General features: G+C 40.6%; 1 protein-coding gene across 1 annotated transcript; it reads left to right on the plus strand.

The window, feature by feature from the left end:
* Window positions 1-1142: 1142 nt before the first annotated feature.
* Window positions 1143-15663, plus strand: LOC137779762 (cytosolic phospholipase A2 zeta-like). The gene is made up of 19 exons (XM_068567947.1): window positions 1143-1151; window positions 3005-3136; window positions 5938-6063; window positions 6190-6230; window positions 6346-6388; window positions 7268-7322; window positions 8548-8672; window positions 8879-8968; window positions 9138-9172; window positions 10097-10223; window positions 10421-10557; window positions 11260-11482; window positions 11933-12050; window positions 12409-12546; window positions 12638-12751; window positions 12892-13050; window positions 13481-13653; window positions 13741-13927; window positions 14437-15663. Exons 1-19 carry the CDS (start codon window positions 1143-1145, stop codon window positions 14649-14651), a joined length of 2247 nt encoding a protein of 748 aa, XP_068424048.1. The 3' UTR covers window positions 14652-15663.
* The last annotated feature ends 322 nt before the right edge of the window (window positions 15664-15985 follow it).

Below are 15985 nucleotides of genomic sequence, written 5' to 3' on the forward strand. Positions count from 1 at the left end.
TTTACTCTTCTTGTTCACCAGACCACGGTCTGGAAGAACAGATTTAGAGAAGATTAGACTTAATATGCAACTTTACTGGAACAGGAGAAAAATCTTATCTGTCCCAGCCCTTAGGGGTTGGGACAGGGAACCCAGACTCAGTCTGGAGGAAACTTTGCTATCAGGAGCAGAGAGCCTGGCGGCAGGACAGGAACACGAACCAGAGAAAGTGGTTTTCAACCAGCTCTGAACTTAGTTTTTATTTTCATTTTACTTTTCACACTGAGCACTGTTTCATTGAGTTGAAATTGTTGTAAGTGATTGGAGCGCAAATAAAAAATCTCAGCCTTACTATTGGGTGAGTGACTGACACCAAACAAAGTTCTGGTTCTTTAGAACAATTTAACCCTCTTTCCCTGTCCACCAACCGTGAGATACAGAAGTGACGACTGAATCTACCAAAGACACTGAAGGTAAGTATCTTTGGGTGTAAAACTGTGCAGTGTCAGCATAATGATGAGATGGTGTCAAACAGGCAGAGAGAAGGTGTAGACGATGCACACACTCGCTATACGGGTTGAGACAAGTTACAGCCCACTGTGGGGACCTGACAGCACAGAGCTGTGAAACACCCTCAACAAAACCTGTAATTTAACTCGAAATAATCAAAAGTCCTAACGATTGAGCCCGGGGTGAGATAAAAGACCTAAGACATTATACTCATATTGGATGAAGATTGTTATTTCTTCCGGGATCACTGATATAATTAGTCAAAGGAGTTACCACCGTGTTAGGCTAAGAGGTCTTGCCTTCCCACTCTCCTCCCATCCTCTCCTCTTTCCCCGGCAAGATCTCCGATCACGCTGCACAGGCTCGTCTGGCTTGTTCAGGCTTGTTGGAATGTTTCATACGTTTATTCCCTTAGGGGAATTGTTTTTTTAACGACGCACAAGAGGAGGGAGAGACGTTCACCCAATCAGAACAAGACCCAGTGTAATGTAGTTTCTGACTGAATATAAAGGGAGGATTCAGAATGCATGAAAGGGATTCGGCTCAGGATGTTGTAACCGTCCCCAGTCTCCAGTCCAGATATTAGTCGACTTATCCAGACGAGAGTACCGCTGCTTTCCTGCAACTCTCTGTGAAAGTGTCTGACATTCATAATGGCAGCGGTGAGTACAAAATAAAAATCATCCCCATATTCATAGATGGTTGTATTTAGTTTGTGGTGCTGTTTATTCTATTTTTCATTAATGAGCGTATCATTATTTTTAAGTCCAATGAATCTCCGCGACAGTGAACGCTCTCGCTTGTTATCTCATTTTCCTGTGAAAATGAAAAAGAAATAACAATTTCAAGCTTTTTAACTGTTTGGTTATTTGTGCTTATTTGAGCCACTTTAACAATCATACCCTACATTTGAACTTATACGTTTAAAATGACACATTTCATCTATTCTTGTATATGTTTCATGGCCTTACAATTTCATGTTTTGCTTTTATTTAATAGAAGAGAGATGTGAACAGGTGGACGCTGAGTGTCACCGTACTGCGAGCAAAGAACATCATCTCCATGGATTATGGTACGCATTGCTATCAGTTTGATCTAAATGAACATTTTTGTGCACATTTTATGTTATTATGGAATCATGTTACTTAATTTCCACATATACAAGGTGGCTGATGTAAAAGTGTCTGCAAGAACTCCGAGTGGAGTTCTCTTTACAAACGTTTCACTCAAAGTCACTTATGTTTCCTGTTCCAGAATATCATCAGGTCAGCCAGGGAAACACTGCTTTTCTCTAAAACAGGGTTTCAAAATCTTATGTATTTCTACATATATTCTTGACTAAATAAGCCAATATCTAAACTGAAGTTCATCCTCATCAGGCCTGCGTGGATCAGTTGAATGAATGAATGAATGAATGAATGAATGAATGAATGACTTTAGTTACAGATACTTGGGTTTAGTTATGAGCAGGGCAATTATTGTATGATCGACGCTTGTCGCATGAACCCTAATAATCCTTCTCATCAGGTTCGGAGTCAGACTGCTATGTTACGGTGTGTCTGCCCTCGACATCTAAAAAACTCTACAGGACAAAATGTGTGGCAAACAGCAAAAACCCGGAGTGGAACGAAACTTTTACTTTAACTGTAAAAGGCAATCTCAAGGTAAGACCCCAGTACAGTAGGTTGCTATCACTAATATCTCATCATATCTTTCTGTAATGAACTACAACATCAGTTACTCTGGAAACATTTGAAGGATCCTCTGAAGTGAAATAAGTCTCATTGAAAAGTAGGATTTACAAATGTAGTGTCTAACATTGGTGTTCATAAATGCACGTTCTAATCTAAACACAATGCCAAGCAATTTGAACTGGTGTGAAATAGTTTTACAAATACACACAAAATAAACCTGGACGGATCTGATCATGTTCGCCTTTGAAAAGCTTTCTGTGATACAAATGTCCACAATATTGCTGACATTGGGTTGTTTTTGTTAGAGATTGTTAACTGTGTGTGCAAACAAACCACAATAACATATTTCTGTTTGGGGTTAATTTATTTTTTCCTTCCCGCTCTCTACTATTATTATTATTATTATTATTATTATTATTATTATTATTATTATTATTATTATTTTAAAACTCCACCATAACTGACTAATAAAATTTCAACAAAAATTTTTTTTCAGGACACACATGACACAAGTATGGAAGCCCATTTCTGCACAATTTTTTTTTATTTTTTAAAAAAAGCCTTTTTTCTCCGTAGATTTTTTTTCAAAAATAGGACCAAAAAAAAATTATTGACTTTTTTTTTTTAGTGATCTTTTTTTTGTGTCCAAAAAAATAGGCAACAAAAAATCGGGGGGGAAAAAAAAAAAAAAAACGAAAAAAACCAAACATCAAAGTTATGAGCTAGTAGTGGCGGAGATGGGCTTCCATACTCATGTCAAATGTTCCAAGTGAAGCCGTACCCTGCTTTAAGGACTGTTATTTTCACTGTTATTTTTCCAGACCGATCTCGAGGTGAAACTTTATGATGAGGACCCCTTTAAGTCTGATGACCTGATCTCCTTCATGAAGCTTGATGTCAGCAGTCTGACTGTGGGAAAGAAGGAAACCAGGGAGGTCATCATCAAACCTGAGGTACAAACAAATATCAAACATATTTTATACATTTGCATGATCCATACATCCATCATCTGAAACCACTAATCCTGTTTCTCGGGGAGGGGAACTGGATTGCCAGACAACAAAAAGCAGACAGGACTGTCAATAATTACCAATCTGAAGTAACTCTGAATTAGAGAATGATAGGGGTCTTTGGGAAAACTTTGGCTCAGTGGTTACAATCCAATCTTTCAATCGGTGGTTCGAACCCCGTCTTTGCTAATTCATGTAGATGTGTGTCCTTGGGAAAGACACTTAACCCGTGAGGAAGGCACCTGACCCACGAATAATACCTTAAAAGGGAGGACATGAATCAAATTGCATACCTAAAAACTGTTTTGATGGATTCATACCTGGATATGATGTGTCATCACCTTCTTTTGTAGTTTTTTTGTTTCCATGATTATATATTCAGACATTTTCCTGAGTTTTTCTCTCTGGTCAAAGGGTAAACTCTGGATGGAGTTTGAGCTCCTGGAAAGGTAAAGTTTCTTTGATTTACCTACCTCTATCATCATGTCTCTTTAATACAAGTATGCATTTTCCTTTCATCTGCCACTTAAGATGAACAGAAACAGTGTGGGCAAATGATCTGGTCGTGACGGAAAACTATTTTTTGTTATTTGGAAGATCTCTCCAAAAGTCTCTAGTTTTTACTTTGTGAATGTTGATTTAAAACATTGAAATGTTTTGTGTTTGTTTTTTTAGTGAGGTGAAAGATTTCAGTCTCCTCAAAGATGTGGTAAGGGCTCCTACAATCTTCCTAAATCATAGTGTGGGTAGATATTCCATTCTGACAGGCTGCATGGTGTTCATTAAATGGTAAACAGGCTCTACGGCTATATCACTTTTCTAGTCTTCTGACATATCATCATGTTAATTTTCCATTTACTCAGTTGTTCCCATTAAATTGGGAAAAGTCATGAAATATGAAGCAAAAACAATGATGTTAGCCGTTTATTTAGAGACGTTAAACATTGAATGGAGTCGAATTGACCCCAAAGATAATAGGAGGGTTAAACATTCTGTTCATTTATATTTACTGTTTGTCAACCCTACGCAATGTCATTGACTCTGAATCTTGCTAGCATAACGTTAGCTTTCTGGCTCGTAGCTGAGCCGAAGGGTTCTATGAGCAGAGCAGACTTTAGCAGGTCCCTTATTTCCACTTAAAATGTATACATTGTTCTTCATGGATTATTGAAAGCATGACTAAATCCTGCAAACAATAGAGGCAGGGATTCACTGCCAATCCGGAAGGTGCAATCCACCAAACCATAGCCTTCACACCTGGCGTCAAACCTGCTCAGTGCTTGGTGAAGGTCACATTCTGGAGGAGTCAAACAGAGCCACATCGTCTGCAAAGAGTCGAGACGCAATATCTGAGGTCCCCAAACTCTAAACTCTCTTCCACCTAGAATATGGATGGGTCTTCCCCCAAGTCTTCAAACTCTGCCTCCTCCACAGAGGACATATGGGTCAATGAGTTCTTTCCACCGTTTAACAAGATCCCAAAAACCAGTCCATAAGTACTACACTGCAGACTACAAACGGCTATGTACGAGATAAAGTTTCTCAACACCCATCAGCTGGTATACTGCCAAAATACAATGTTTGTAGAGTGTAATTGATTATAGTTTGAAGTGTAGCGCGTTCAGTTCACATAAGTTACACCTGGAATGTATCCTGTACATAAGTCTTTTCATAATTGCTTTTGGGTGTCTTATTCAACAGAAGGAAGTGATCTCCTATCTGAGCTTTAATATCACCGTACTGAGAGCAGAAAAACTTTCCAACAAATATTTAGGTATGGCTTTCACTTTTCAAGTAACAATATCTACTTTGCATGTTTTGTAATGACACTTAACATCATCATTAATCATTGCAGAACTGAAACTGTATGTTTCTACTTTCCTGTCTCTCTGTTTCAGCGTCTTCTCCCAGCTGCTCCGTGGAACTCACTCTCCCGACAGCAACGGCAAAAAGCTACCGTACAAAAACTGTGTCGAGCAACAACAACCCAGAATGGAACGAAACGTTTACCTTTCGGGTCCCCACCCATGCGAAAGTGAGTTCTCAATATTAACGCGACGTCAAACACAAGCGTCTGACTGACTGCTGTCGTTCAGTCAGAAGCAATAATTTATCACGTATGAATAACATTTGAATATTGCTAAGTCATCATCATCATACAAAGTCCTTGACCCACCATTGGCTGCACGGTCTGGGGCGGAGCTTAGGTTAATGTCCTGTAGGTGTCAATGTAAGCGTGAATGGTTGTCTGTCTCTATGTCTGCCCTGTGATGGACTGGCGACTTGTCCAGGGTGAACCCTGCCTTCGCCCCTGACAGATGGGATCGGCTCCAGCGACCCTAAACAGGATAAGTGGTTTGGATAATGGATGGATGGATGAATGGATGGATGGATGGATGGATGGATGGATGGATGGATGGATGGATGAATGGATGGATGAATGGATGGATGGATGGATGGATGGATGGATATTGCAAAGTCTTTGGCAATTTGACGATTTTGACAGTTCTGATAAGGCAGAATCCCCCTGAAGTCCAGACACTGGAGTTGCTGCAATGCGATGATGAATAAGGGAGAAATAGAGACTAAGAGATTTATGAATGAAACGGTGTAAAGAGAGTCATCCTTTCTGAAATACCGCTGAAGTAAAATGTATTCAGTCCACTGTGGAAAGAACCAGGTCAGTTAGAAGAGTAGAAGTCAAAAGCTGTGTGACTAAGTGAGCTTTTCTGCTGTTTCCCCAGAACGTTTTAGATATCAAGCTATATGATCAGGGCTTTACAGGTGAAACCCTGTATGAGGAGCTTCAGTTTGATGTCCCAAATCTCCCAAATGGGATGGAGACCAAGGAGCTCATTATACAACCACAGGTAAAAGCAACAAGAGAACAACACTTGCGCTGTATGATTGTAATGCACTGATGGCTGAGTTATTACAAATGGACCGCGAAGCAAATGATTATGGTTGAACGATTGTCCTTGTTCACTTTGCTATAGACGGAGCAAAAACTTCTGATAGCCTTTGAGCTACTTCAGAGGTAACTGTAAATTACTGTTTTTACTTTGTTGTCCTCTATCAACACATTTACAGACATTGTTCTTATTGTGTCCTTAAAATTCACTGTTAAAAATATATAACTTGTCTTTTTGTAGTGAGGACCCCCCTTGTGAATATCTCACTAACGGTGTCCTTTTGGTAAGATTTCTCAAATGACATCAGCAATGTACACCTTAACGAACACACTCCAGGAACCATTGGTCCACCAGTACTCCATTCTCCATGTTGGCTGGAACTGTGAAGAAGTATGGAGGATCAGCAATTTGCAACATGAGAAGCCATTTAATTCCCAAATATAATGAAAATTGTGGTTTCTAGCTTAATAATTTTCATTGCACAGATACAGGTATCGAAACCACAAAATGTACATTAGTCTCTGAACAAAAGTGCAAAAAGCAGAGTAGTGCAAAGCAATGTCCTGAATATAATACAGCATAAATATAATATATTACAGGTATGAATATGCTAGATGAGCAGTATGAACAGTAAAAATGGTTTGTAATGAATACGCAGAGACATATACAGGATAAAGATTGTAGGAAGTGCCGGTAGAAGTAAGAAATATTTATACTTATTCTCGAATTATCAGTGTTTTCCTCTCCTCTTCTCAACTGTCAATTAATACCCATGAAACTCAGTTGTTGCATTATATGCTGCCTAAAGAAATCAAGTGTTGGCATCATCAAAATATGGTGTTTCACAACTGGATGACCGTAAAGTGTCAGTGCCTCATACATTGACCTTGCATGAATGTTTCAGCTCAGTGCTGCCCTCTAGTGCAACATTTCATAGATTACGCCTCCTCACAAACAATGTGATTGGCCCATTAATACTGTAAAATCAACTATGGTTCAAAATATAAACAAAGATAAATTAGTTTAATTTCAAATATTGACTTTTTGTTGCTGATACTGCTGAAGGATCACTGGCTAATACATGAATCTGGTTAATACATTTAATCTACACTTATTTTTATTACCCTCAGCACAGTAACTGATCTCTCTTTGTGTCTTTCAGGCTGCCCCGTTATCTGTACTGGACATTAACATTGACAACCTACAACGTGACGACTGTACGTATTCTACAATTCTATCCAATTCATTAAGTCAGTATCACGGCCTTATATTACATGTAAAGTCATAAAATATTTCAACTCGGGCGAAAAATACGCCCAGCACTGAGTTGCGACAGCCAATCGTCATTGAGAAAGCTTATAATTCAGTCGTAGCTGAATTCAACATGGCCGCCGGTCCGCCTGAAGGAGCGCTGGAAGCGGCTTCATCCAGACACTCGTGCTGGAGGAGTCGGAGCTGTGTGCGACTACGGACAGTGCCGCTGCTAGCCATTTTGGTGCCCTAAGCGTAACTCGTTCATGGTAATAATAATATGTATGTTTGTTTTATTGAGCTTTAGTTTTGAACAACGTCGCTCAGCAGAAGCAACTGTAACAGGGAGAGTCAAGGCTCCAGAGCACAGATTACACTTAACTGTTATGTTTCTCTTTTCACGGATACAAATAAAAAAGGCTGTGATTGGAATACGGGACAGGAGCTGATCGGCGGGCGGTGCGTATTTGTCGCGGTGCGTGTTTGGCGTCGTCCTCCCCCCTCCCCAGGAATGTGCTATGTGCTGGTAGCTACAGGAACATGACCGGGTCAGTTTAGGTTAGCTAGTGAGGCTATGTGCTGGTAGCTACATGGACGTGAACGGGTCAGTTTAGGTTAGCTAGTGAGGCTATGTGCTGGTAGCTACATGGACGTGAACGGGTCAGTTTAGGTTAGCTAGTGAGGCTATGTGCTGGTTGCTACAGCAACGTGACCGGGTCAGTTTAGGTTAGCTAGTGAGGCTATGTGCTGGTAGCTACATGGACGTGAACGGGTCAGTTTAGGTTAGCTAGTGAGGCTATGTGCTGGTAACTTGGAGTAACGTAGTAGCACCTTTTTCTGCCGCGAATGGTTGCGAAAAAGCAAATTTACCAAATAAAGTTGAGCGAGTAAAACCAGGCAAAAAAGCGATGCGGATATTAGCATATGTTTTGGTGCGAAAGCACCGTAAGTGTGGCTGCTCAGGCTTTTTAAGATGTACAGACCCTTCCACTTTTTGCCAGTTTATCCAGTTCGGGAAGAAATCAAATAACAAAAATCAGGAAACCTAGGAAAAAACTTCACCAAATAAATGGATGACTTAAGTACAATTTCTTTTGCTTATGACTTGTCAAGCATCAACAACATGTATATGTATCAGTTTCAACAGATTAACATGACACTGTTCTCCTGTGGGTACATTTCTTTCATCAGGTTTGTGTGACAAGGAGCTGACACTGAGAGGTGCCTATGATGAGACTGGCACACTTAATGCAAAGGAACCCCAAAAACTGCGTTTCTACGTAAACAGAGACTTGGAGACAGAACTAGGAGTAGCAGTGAGTTTTAATTGTCTTCTCTTTTGACCTGTTTGACAGAGAGATGTCACAAGTATAAGGTGTTACTGGTGAACTTTACTTGTCACCTCCTTGGACAAGGAAAGAGAAGAACGAAAACAAACGTTTTTCTTCAATAATTGACACAGCATACATCGATCTAGAAAAAAAGTATAACATAGCATGCCATTTTTCCGGTTCTCTGTCAGCCCTCTAGTTTTACTCCACTGGAAACGTATATTCATCTGCAGCCACAACCAGAAAAACATGGAGGCACAGTGTCCGTTTGTATTGATCAGGTAAGAAGTTTGTTTGCGGCTGGATTAACTGGTCCTTTTGTTTCGACCAGATGAAGATCTGAGGAAAGGCCGGTCCTAGCATTCATGGGCCCCATTGCTGAATTTGATCATATCGGGTTGTAGTTTAAATAATATATGTTGATAGCAATGTGACTTTTTCTCATCACAGGACACAGTGGATTTTGACCTGGAAACAAAAGAAGGGTAAGGTGCTTCCTACTTCCACTATACAGTAATAACAAAAGTATGGGAACTTTTAACAAATATTACACCTTAAGCCTACGTGGGCAAATGTGGCGCGTACTGGTCATTCAATCATAGCATTGGTGGCTTGAGCCCCGGCTCCGCTCGTCCATGTCAAGGTGTCTTTGGAAAAGACACTCGGGCAAGACACTTAATCCCAAAATTTCTCCCGCAAGCAGTGTATGAATGGATAGTTCGTCCTTGCATTAGTAGCACCTTACCCTGTCTTCACTGTGTAAATGGGTGGATGATACTGTGTAGTGTGAAGACTAGAAAAGTGCTATAAACTACAGTAAACGAGAGTTGAAATCTCGAGTTTCAAGTCTTCTTCTTTACAGCATGATGTTCATTTAGTAAATTCAGATCCATTTAGAGTCAGATAGACCATTGAGTAGGGTATGCTTTAAGGTATCAGCTACCAGATCTGTGAACGGCGTCACTACGTCCCTCCTGTGTGTCATCAGTTCCAAAAAACAACATGGCAATGGCCGTATTTAAGATGGCAAAAGATCAGTCAAAAAACAATGGGTGACGTCACATTGACTACATCAAATTCTTACATACAGTCTATGATTACAACACACACAAAGGAAGAGGGACTTCATTCTCTGCTCAGTTAGACTGCTATTGTGAAAAGTAAACATAATGTAAGTTGCTATAGTTGCTATATCTGAATTTTTATATCTGAATTGAAGATTTCCCTCAATAGGAGCTAAGAGGCTTTGAGCAAAACCACTAAAATAGCCCCAGACTCAAAGTACATGGGCATCCACCTGTGTGCTGTGAGTGCTCAGCTGTGCAAAAAAACTTGAAACTGCCAACATGAAGCTAAACAGCATTGTTTCACTGACCTCTTCTGATTTTGTTAACCCTGGAAATCCACAGCGAGGGTCTTGGAATTCGTCTGGGCTTTGACATCCCAACTCAAGAGAAAGAGTTCCTGAAGAAGAGGAGCGTTGTCGTGTCACAGGCTTTGCAGAAGCTTTTTGGCGCTTCAACTGATCCTAAAACGGTAGAGTTCAACTATTTTTGTTATTTTTGCCCCTTGCACCTCTGTCCACCACAATCTGAAAGCTGAAGACTGACGGAGAAAGTGGGCGAGGCTGCAAGCATCCACAATTTTGGCTGCTTCCTCTCCAGGTACTAAATTGTTCAGCATTCGGTCAAACTCAAAGAGCCGCTCGAGCCACACCTGTATTCTCTGTTCAGGTGCCGAAAATAGCAGTGGTGGCTTCAGGGGGAGGGTCCAGAGCAATGACGTGCCTGCTCGGGAGTCTGAGAGGCCTGAAGGACATCGGGGTCCTGGATGCTGTCACTTACATCACAGGTGTTTCTGGATCCACATGGTGAGTGAACCATCTGAATCGGCAAGTGTCCACCTTGTCTTAATTGCAATCTTCTCATTTTACATAGACAAAGACAGGCAATCCATACAATTTTGGGCTGTGCCTTATAGAAAGGTTGTGCTCAAACACAGGGAAACAGGGCAGTGGGGCAGAAGACAGGTCATGACCAAGCGGCAACCTCTGAGGCTGAAAAAAACGATGCGAAATTGCCAAAAACTCCAGGGCCGTTGAATTGCCACTTTCGGCTGGCTCCGAGTCAATCCCCATAGACCGCCATTTTAAAAGACTCAGCTTTACAGCAGAAATAAACATGTTTGCAAAGAACGGTTTGGTTAGCTAATATCCTTGATTAGGACAACATGGTGAATTTGCATCAAACTCACCCGTTTAAAATATATCTAAGCTTGAAGTTATGCATAATTAAGGTTGTGGCTGTGTTGGATGAATGGTGGGTGCCATCGAAGCTGCTAGCTGTCCTCTGAGAAAATTTGAGTTCATTATATTTAACCTCTGTGCTGTTGGTGCATTTTGGAGACCTCTTTTAAAAAGTTATGTTATGTATTTTATGAAGTATGTAATATAATATTGGCAAAACCTAACTGATTATGTGTGTTGTCTCAGTAGGAATAAGTGTGCCTGGTTGAATATGCATTGATTTTGACTCATTGTACCCCTTTATACACTTACTTCCCATGTCAACAGGGCTATGTCTGATCTGTACCAGGAACCTAACTGGTCACAGCAAGATGTGGACAGTGTCATCTCAGCAAAGAAAGAACAGATGACCCAACACCTCCGGAATCTCGTATCTCTTGAGAAACACTTCTCTAACACAAAACGAATTGCTGAGAAAGAGCAAGATGGTTACACTACGTCCTTCATTGATAGGTTGGGCCTGGTTTTTGAGCAACTTGTCTTTGGGAAGGTGAGTGGTTGAACACTTAATCACTTTATTACACCATTGGTGGGACGTCAGGGCCAGCTAAGTCTTCTCTGCTGGCCTAAACAGAATCACAAAGTTATAGCTATTTTATAATTTAATTGTTTTCACAAATACACTACAGTACATGTATTAGAACGTTTTCCCTTTTAGCTTATTTTCTCATTGCACAGCTCCTGTCTTCCTCTGTTGCTCGGACATGCAAGCTCTCCAACTAACATATTTGTTCACGATAAAAATTAGCAAGTAATGAAGCCACGGTTAGCCACCCTGCTATAGTCTCTGCTTCTTGGATCTGTGGTTGCTTTTATCAGCCAGATCAGGTAGTAAATATCCTGAGGCCTTCACATATGAATGAGTCCACAGGCTGCTTTAAGATACACATGTCAAATTAGGGTGTGTCATTAACACAACTTTATTTGGTTGGAATTACAGAAAGTCACCAGTACCCTGTCTGAGCAGCGGAGAGCAGTGAATGAAGGCCAAAACCCTCTTCCCATTTACACTGCTGTCAATATGAGGGATATACGAGATAGCTTTGACCATATTGCTGGTAACTATCCTGCATGATATTTTGCATTTGTATTGTAATTACTGTAATAGCTATTTATGACACTTTACATTGTATTCCTGAAAGTATTTTGTGCAAGGTGACTAAAGCCCAATGAATATACTTTACATTGCATGACAAATATGTATTGAATGAAGCTCAAGTGACACATATGAAGACCTAGTTTATATGAAATGTATTTAATTCATTTTGTAACTGAAATAAATATGGGAATATTCAGGAGGGCCAGACTGATGACATGATACAGATTCAGGACACATACAGACTACAAGAAGAACTTGAACAAAATTGAAACCTGTGAAGGATTGATTGACTTTCTAATCACACATCTTGTCGACAGAGTGGTGTGAGTTCACCCCCTATGAGGTCGGCATCCAGAAGTACGGGGCATTTGTCCGAACGGAGGACTTCGGGAGTCATTTCTTTCTCGGTAATGTCGTCAAGAAACTCCCAGAAGTCCACCTCCCTTATCTGATTGGTAAGACCACTGCTTCTGTTGCAATGTCAACGTACCGTAGTACAATGGTAATTTCAGGAAATTACAATCCATTTTTTTCCAACTTAATCAGGAATATGGAGCAGTGCTATTTCTGTCAACTTGTGCGAAATATCTACGCAGACTCCATGGTCTCTGCCTTCTTTGAGCACCTGGTTCAAACCAGAACCAGAGATCACCAGAATAGGTAGAGCGATGATAATTATGCATTTTTCCTATTTCATTTAAATGATTACATGTTTACACAACATAAATTCAATGTTTATAAAACAAACCATACAAGAATTGTAATAAAATGAGATTTTTTGTTCTTTTGACTGATGACAGAACCATCAAATCCGGAGGAAGAGCCCTTCATGCGAAATACAAACTTAATTACTGATGTCTGCACAACTCGTCCATTGGTTGCTGAAATGAACAACTTCATGCGTGGGCTCTCCATGCACAGGGACTACATTCAACACAACAACTTTGTTGACGGGGACGGTAGGCACTCACAGTTGTTTTTTTTCACCCATAATTCAAAAAAGTTGAAACAATATTGAGCCTCGAGCTACAAGTGCAAAGGCTGCATTATGTTCAAGTAACATGAGCTTTTCAGGAGTAAACTGTAAATGGCTTGTACCTGAGAAGTGCTTCTGGAGTCTTCTGACCAGACAAAGCGCTTTTCACCCATTCACACCAATTCAAACACTGATGCAATGCGGACCAATGAGGACTGAGTATGAGGACTCCGCTGCTGGGGCAAGGCAGCAATCCTGCACATGCTGGTTGCCGGAGTAGAAAACAGTTCAGCACAGAACACAATTGACTTCATACGCCATAAGCCAGTTATTTCATTTTGTGTTCCTAGTCAACCTATTCCTGCAATCTTAGTTGAAGATCTGTTTGATATTTCCTCCTTTTTCCTGTCCAGAAACACATCCAGATGCCTTCCCAAACAAGCTGACTCCCAGTGACTCCAGCCTGCGCCTGATTGATTCCGGTCATGTGATCAATATTGCCTGCGTGCCTGTCCTGCGGCCAGAGAGAGACGTGGACCTCATCATATCTCTGAGTTACTCGTGGGAACCACACAACATCCTCGCGGTAAACAGAATGAGGAGGTGCAAAATGATGTCCTGACTGTATTCAATCAACATTAACAATACTCTTTGATCATATCTAATCTATCAGGTCCTGGAGAAGACAGCTGATCACTGTAAAGAACATGACATCCCCTTTCCCAATGCCGATTTTGCCAGTCTGCAAAAGGAGCCTCAAAAGGAGTTCTACATCTTCGAGGATAAGGAGAACCCCAGGGCCCCGATAGTGGTTCACTTCCCGCTGGTCAATGTCACGTACAAGCACTTCAAACGCCCAGGTATGCCCATTTAAAGTAGCTGAAGCTCACCGCAACAATGTTGCTTCTGTTGCTTCCTTCTTTTTTACTTTGTCGTGAAACAATAGCAATGTAGCGATGGGAAGAGAGCTTTCTCTGCCTCGTTATCGTGGAAGTCACCTGAGGATCTCTTACAGGGCGAGGGGCTGATAGTGGTGTACCTGTATTTCTTTATTCCATACTACAATTATACAATACTTCATCAGAGCATTGCAGCACATATGTACAGGGTGACAGACCTGTACTCAACAATCTACCTGGTGTATTGCAGCTAATGTTAAGCACTACAAATTGGAGACGCTACTAATCCAGATTAATTTAAAATACTAAGGATCTGCTGTATTACTGGACGACTCGGTGCCATTCAACTTGAAAGGCAATGAAACTGCCTCATGTATTCTACATCCAATAAGAATAAGACATATAATTGTTATGATGTGCTTCATAGGACATGATTTAATCAATTGGATTATTATCTTATGACTTTACAGGCGTCAAGCGTGAGACGACGGAAGAGATCAGAGCTGGGGAGGTGGATGTGAGCGGCTTCTTCTCTCCATACAAGACCTACAAGTTAACCTACTCAGAAGAGAATTATGATGCTCTGGTGGACTTGACCACCTACAACATATTAAACAACAAGGAGAACATCCTCGAGGCCTTGCGTAAGGCTATGGAGAGGAGAGCCTCCAAGACAAAGAAATAAAGGATCAGATTTACAGCAACGGGTTGATCTAGGTTGCCTCGACAAGTCGCCTTTGTTCGTTGACACATCTCTATATTAACGCTCCAGTGATTAGGGCACAGGGTATTTACTCAACATTATAAACTACTGCCTGAACAACAACCCACATACTCATAAGGCATCTTTTTTTAGAAAGATTAGGACTTAAAGAATCAGAATCTGCTGGGTTTATATATTCACTTTTTTCTGCATTACCTATTATCAATCTTTAATACGTATGTTTTATTTCTGAGGTGTTTTAGCGGTGGAGACTGCATAACGGGAGCAGTTATTAACCTTGTGGTAGAGTGCCTTTATAGTGTGTTGACTTAAGCAATAAGGCACGAGAGGCAGTACTGTATCGTCAGTAATGTACTGATGAAGGGTGTACATTATAACACCCTTGAATGTACTGCAGCTGCTGCACGTCTTACCTAACTACACCCAGTACATTATTGATGATATAGTACTGCCTCTCGTACCTTATTGCTTCAATAAACACCTGGTGACTCACTCTCAACCAATCAGAATGCTTGATTTGATTCACCTGTATTACAATCCACGATATAATCCATGTTTCATGTGTCTAACTGATCTAATCTGTACCTCGGTTGTCTTGAGCTTTGAGCAGGTGTTGCCAACTAGTCCTGAGCGTCATTACACATTGATATTAAACAATTCTAGCCAGAGTTAAAGTTAAGGATCGTCTCTCAAAAGGTCAGGAAAGGCTGCATGTTTTGGGGAAAGTAAGAATGACCTGCTTGTCCGACGCAGAGAGGCACTTGCTTTGTGCAACAGGGTGTATGTTCCTGAGTAAGTCAAGATTTATTTTGGACAAAGCTCATAGGATCTCCTACTTTTTGGCTAAAACACTTTGCTCATCAGCTCAAGTTAATTCTTTACGGGTGTTGCAAACTATTTCACTGGTACCCTTTGTATCTGGTGTGTGAAATAAATGTGAACTGTATTGCAGTTGAAATAATAGCTGATATAATAGCTGATATGTTGGCGGTTGTGAATTATTGGTCGTCTTATATATTTTTGACCTCTTTGGATCTTCTGATCCGTCATTTCTTCCTCATAAACATTAAATATTGAATGTGTTTCATTGTCATGAAGCTGAAGACGCATCGCTCCGACTGTAAAGGTGAAGAAGTTTTGAGCTCTTCAGATTCTAAAAGACAGTTTCAGATTATTTGATGTGACCGGAGACTTTTTTGTTGTTTTGTATTGGTCTGATCTTTTCTGTTTGTATCTGGTGGATTTTCAGACAGAGACACTGAGCACAGGAACATTTCCAAGATGAGAAGTTTATT

Source organism: Clinocottus analis, unplaced genomic scaffold, assembly GCF_023055335.1.
Source record: "Clinocottus analis isolate CAN_PGR_092001 unplaced genomic scaffold, fCliAna1.0.p SCAF_8, whole genome shotgun sequence".
Taxonomy (NCBI): Eukaryota; Metazoa; Chordata; class Actinopteri; order Perciformes; family Cottidae; genus Clinocottus; species Clinocottus analis.